This window comes from Balaenoptera borealis (assembly GCF_965194805.1).
Source record: "Balaenoptera borealis genome assembly, chromosome: 4".
NCBI lineage: Eukaryota > Metazoa > Chordata > Mammalia > Artiodactyla > Balaenopteridae > Balaenoptera > Balaenoptera borealis.
The window spans coordinates 1,991,731-1,997,730 of NC_138861.1; the positions used below are offsets into that span (position 1 = coordinate 1,991,731).

General features: G+C 35.4%; 1 protein-coding gene across 3 annotated transcripts in view; it reads left to right on the forward strand.

Moving 5' to 3' along the window:
• The window catches only part of GLRB (glycine receptor beta), an 84,409-nt gene extending 79,732 nt beyond the window's left edge, over nt 1-4,677 (forward strand). For all 3 annotated transcript variants that reach the window (XM_082391344.1, XM_082391342.1, XM_082391343.1), the window contains one exon: nt 1,661-4,677. In XM_082391344.1, the coding sequence (XP_082247470.1) occupies nt 1,661-1,957 (297 nt within the window). In that variant the 3' untranslated portion in view covers nt 1,958-4,677. The remainder of the gene's footprint in view (nt 1-1,660) is intronic.
• The last annotated feature ends 1,323 nt before the right edge of the window (nt 4,678-6,000 follow it).

The following is a 6,000-nucleotide window of genomic DNA, read 5'->3' on the forward strand; positions in this document are numbered from 1 at the left end:
GGCTGCTCCCTCCTTGCTGCCTGGTGGACGTGAAGTCCGGGCCCCTCACACAGCAGGGTGGGAGCTCCCATTCCTGCCTGGTGACCTCAGCATCCTTGGTCCCTGTGTGGCCTGCCTGACACGGGGTGCCTCAGTACACTGGCAATGGGGAGCAGCTTGGTGCTGACATGCAGAAAGGATGAAACTCCAGTGCCTCGATCCCCATTCCTACTTATCAACATTGTCTTGTGTACTTTTGTACAATTATACTTACATAAACATCTTTTTCAAAAGTTCTTACCCAACGGGATTGTACAAATATCTATGTGGTATAAAGATATAATAATAAAGCCAACATTCAGAGACCAGCTTCAAAAAATAACATTACCAGCACTTGTTCAAAATTGAAAAAAAAAAAAGGAAACAACCTAAGTGTATAAAGCCAGAGGATGTGGTAACACATTTTCATTTGTTTTTTCACTCAGTCTATGTTGGTTTTCTTCGCTATCCATCTCTGAGCACTGCCATCTGGCTTTTGCCCAGAAAATATGCCTCAGTGTTTGTGCGGATAAAGGATACCGTCCTGGTACCTGAAGGGCTGCTGGGGAATGATTTGTTTTACATCTTACATTAAGCATCATTTTTACCCAGCCGTAATCTAGTAAATGTGAATAGAATCCACATAATCAGTCAATGTATTATTCTAACTAAGGCAAAAACTAGAGTGTACTAATAGTGTATGTACAATGACATGGTTTCCTTTTTCGGTAAAACAGTAAATATTTTAGTGAAGCTTCCCAAGGTGAATCACAAAGGTCGGGAGTAAGAACAGTGGAAGATTAAGCGGTGGAATCATGGGCTCCCCCTTCTGTGGCCTCTCCTTAAGCCACTGGTCAGCCCTATACCTCTGTCTTTTCCAAGAGCTTTTCTGACGGCCAGAGAGAGTTCAGTGTGAAATAATTATTTTGTATATTGTAGGGAATTGAGTCAAATTTAATAATCAGAGATGATCAACTGAATAGTCTCTGTAGCATATGATCTGGCTGAAATATCCACAGTTTCTTTGGATTTTCTGAGTTTGGATTCTCTGGCTAATTCATCTTCAGGCAACAAGTGAGGAATGCCTTTCGTTGGTCAATCTTTGGTTCATGATCCTTGTGACCATTTTTAGTTCTTACTTGTGAGTGTGGTTTAGAGACACAGCCTGTCTCATTTCAGGGATAAATGCCTCAGTCTTTTATAAACAACCCAATTTGGCAATAGGATCCCTGGGGAAATCAAAGGTCAGAGGTACCAGAAGACGTTTGTATTCTGTATGTTCTGCTAACATGATCTGTGTCATGGTTAAATGTTGGATTTTCATTTATTGGTCAGTCTTTCAACTGAGAACTCTCACAAGCCTGGGAGCACCTAAGATAAATGATGATTTGCGCCTTGATCCCGTAATGTAAAATAACCTGCCAAAAGTTTATTCCATGACATAAGCCTTGTTATATAGGCAACGTTTTAGAGCCCTAAATGTTCAGGTAATTCCGTGGTTTAATCAGTTGACTATTATTTCTGTTTGACAAAAAGACATAATAGTCAACTGAATAAACCATCATATTTTTAAAATATCTTTTTGAAGACGTTTTATAGATAGAAAAATTCTCGATATCCTGTCTTTAATTTTTATTCTCAGGTTGGAGAGACCAGATGCAAAAAGGTTTGTACATCCAAGTCTGATCTGAGATCTAACGACTTCAGCATCGTGGGAAGCTTACCAAGAGATTTTGAATTGTCCAATTATGACTGCTATGGAAAACCCATTGAGGTCAACAACGGACTTGGGAAATCCCAGGCCAAGAGCAACAAGAAGCCGCCTCCTGCCAAACCCGTTATTCCGACGGCAGCGAAGAGGATCGATCTTTACGCAAGAGCGTTGTTTCCTTTCTGCTTCTTATTCTTCAACGTTATCTACTGGTCTATATATTTATGATAAACCTTTTCCATTCATATAAAGTCAAGTCCCATTGCATTGTGAACAACCTCGTTCATTAATGCCAACCTGTGAACATTCTTTGCATTTTCATAGCAATATATTGCATTTTGGATGCCATTGGAGTGTAATACAAATATGGCGCCTTCATCATGGGGAATGGCAGCATGATCTTGTTACGTCTGTGCTCTAATCATGGTGATGTATTTATGTAAAGCAAACATAATTGCTTCAGGACTAAATGAAGGATAAGCATACTACATAAAATAGAATCCGAACATTTCTCTCCAGTTAGTGTAAATTGCAAATATGCCGATAATTCTGATAATAAAATGGGGTGCACTCTGAACCCTGTTATGTCATCATTGCAATGTATGTAGTGTTTCAAATCCCTTTCCTTGTAACTTTCAGAGAAAGCCATCTTATTCTTGTACAATTTTAGATGGTATTATCATAGATAAAGCAAAAGTATATTACATATGGTATAACTTTATAAGTAGAAGAATATCAACTCTAATTACATGAGCTCTGTGGAGAAATAAAGTTCAAACAAATTCCTAATTTGTAAAAGCAGCTCATTTTAAAGTGTGCCTGTGTTGTCAAATGCCAGATAATAAAACCCAGTAAGCATTTTTGAAACAAAGGGAAATCTAGATTACCTAAATTCGTGCTGAATTCTGGTTTCTCATAAAATAAAAATTAAAGTAGATATATTGATTAAATATTTCTGATAAAAGAAATTCTATTTAGTCCACTTTAAAACCTAGATATATTTTCATGGATTTTATTTTGTTGATACAGAGTATACAAAATCATTGTGCCTTAAAAAGAGTCATAAATATTTTAAATTGGAATATAGTAATGAATATGTGATTTCATACCATTTGTAAGAAACCAAGAGGAAAATACCTTATTACTAGAAGTAACTTGAGTTGGGAAGAAAAATCCATAATCATTAGAGGATTTTAACTTCTTTATTTTATTAAAATGCTCACATATTTTAAAGTAAAATTAAATTTTTTTCCTGAATTTCTTTTTTTCTTATTTGAATAGTGTTTGATTTTATTACAAGACATTTAAAGGTTAAATAAATGATTACTTAGTTAGGTCTCACCTCCATTTGTATTTTCTTTCTTGCTAAAAGTCCAGGCTACTTGGATTTACTTGCTTTGGTCTCATTCCAACTTGCAAATAGGTACTTTCTGGTCTATAAGACTTGTATTTCCTAGTAATATCAGAGCCAATGTACCTTTTTATTTCTCCGTAGCTGGTACTAGGACTATCAGTAATCCATGTAACATAAACATAAGACCAAATAAGTATATTGACATTATTTGGAGAGTTTGCAGCAGCTGAGGGTTTGGATTGTCAAATCAGTAATAAAATGTGTTTACATATTGTTTATGCAAATTGCCATCCATAATTCAATGTTATTTTATTGAAGACTTTGATTTGTAAAAGAGTCACTGATTACTAAATCTTTAAAAGACGAGATATATCTAGTCCTCTGTGGTACTTCAGCACCCTCTAGTTGCAAAAGTATAGTCAACTGAATCATTTTAAAAATGCCACAAGTCACCCTATTGATGGACTTCAACATCCTGCTAGGACCCGGATAATAACATCTTAAACTCTGAGAGGAAAAAATGTCTTGAATAATACTTAGACCATTTAAATTTGTATTTATAATAATTATATTTGCTTATGATCTCTGTTCTTCATTCTTGCAAATTTCATTCATTTTAGGGAGTTTGATTTAGATATAGAGTTTTAAGTGGGAAATGTACGAAATGGAAGACAGTTCTCATTCTGTAAGAATTTATTTCTTGAAAATAATGTGAATGAATTCCTTTCTATAATATAATATTGTAGCCTCTTCAGATCCATTTTAATACCCAAATGTATATAAATAGCTATCCCAGGATTAAGTGTGTCTATATAACTACAAATGGAACATTACACAATGGTCATAAGGAAGTACAACTGGGGTCCACTAACAGTTGCTTTCTATTGTTATCTCGAGAATTTAGTCACTTAACCCCAGGGTAGTTCTGATCTGTGTACTTTAAATATTATGTCTTTCTAGGAAACTAGCAGTATATTTATCTGGATGTCAGTATCGCAAATTCCATGTTTCCAAAATAAAAAAGATCTTCTCCTTACAAATCAGCCGCTTCTCTTATTTTCTGTTTCCAGTAAAGCCATCACTATTCCAGTCCCCCGTGGGCCATCTGCCTTCCTCTGTCACACGGTATACCCTGTCAAGTTCCAAGTCCTAAAATTTCCCCCCTTACACCAACCACTGCTTCTCCATTTCTGCGGACACCACCCTAATTCAGTTTCCCTTTCCCGTGCATCAGATGATTACAGCAGTCTACAAACTTACTTTGTGATGCTTATTTTGTAATTGCATAAGTAATACATGAATATCTCGACATATTAGAAAAACAGGTGTGTCTAAAATAAGTAAGCCCTTAATGTTGTCATAACCTTCTATCTTCAAACCTTTCTCTTTTCCCAGAGGTCACCACAGTGACCTCTAGGCATCTACAACCTCTATCTACTTTTTAAATATAAAAGATAATGTAATGGGATTTAACGTAAATGAGATTTTACCATATGTACGGTTTTGCAATTTATTTATTTTTCATCTACTATATTTTGGAGCTCTCTCTATGTGAGGATATATTGGATGCTAATAAATCTTTTGCCTCCTATTATTCTATAGCATGAATGTGCCTGAATTTAGCTTCTTTTTAAACATGAATTTTGATTGTTTTTCTTTTCTAATACAAAATAGCATTGCACTAAATATTTTTGTGCACACATGCGTATATTTCCATGAAGTGGATGCCAGACGTGGAGTTGCTAGTTGAAAGATGTCTACATTTTAAATTCTGGTAATGTCTTTCAAAATCCTTCCAAAACACCTTTAGATTGTCAAGATGCTGTGTGCAGACTCTCACAGCCTGGTCATCTCTTAACCTGTTGTATGTAGTGTACGTATTACTTTTCTTTTTTTAAAACTTTTTTGATCTTGTTTCAGACTTCCAGAAAAACGTGCAAAAATATTACAAAGAATTCCTGTGCACCATTCATGCCAGTGCCCCAAAGGTTAGTACTTCATCACACTGGGTTTATTTTCCCTCTCCCACTGTGTGTGTGCTCACATGAGACACTTTTTTTCTGAAGCATTTAAAATACAGTTGCAGAGATGATGGTGACCCTTTGTATTTACACACTTCAATGTATGTTTCCTAAACAAGGAACATCCTTTCATAACCACAGTAGTACCAGGTACCCACCCACATCAAGAAATTGACATTGATAAATTAATCTAGAGACCTTATTCACATTTGCCAATTGTCCCACCTTTTTTGTTTGTTTGTCTTGGTTCTGGATGTAATCCAGCATCACATTCTTTATTTACTTGTCACGACATTGACGTCTTTAAAATGAAGCTGAGGTCACGGCATTCTGCTCAAACATCTTTAGAGCTTTGTATTTGCCCGATGAACTAAGTAAAAAAATCCTCTCGCTGACATATAAAATTCTCCTTGTTAAAGTTTAACTTATCTCGTAGCTGTTTCTCACATTACCCACATCTCAAACTCCAACCAAACTGAAGCTGACCTCTGCTTATCACACTTAGCAGTGACAGGATTGCTAAGTCCAGCGAGGTACCTTTCCCTTTAGGTTAGTGTTTAATTTTACGTCTCATTATTTCTCTTAAGTGGGTCAGTCTTGGATGGTTTGTCTTCACATACTCATTTTAACTGATATGATTTTATTCAACATTAAGCGTTTGTCAGTTATACAGTTTCGTCTCTACTGAATAATAAAATTAAAAATATTTCCCATTGCATATGCAGCGTTCAAATTAAGCTGCTTTAAAAACCATTCAATTTATCATCACCCATATCATGGAAAATTTCAGTTTACATAAATAGCTGGATATAAAAATTTAAAGTACCAGGCCTAAGATGAGAAATAGTTTGAAATCATTTTTTATAACCTTTAATAAGGATTTCTTGTTAAAATTT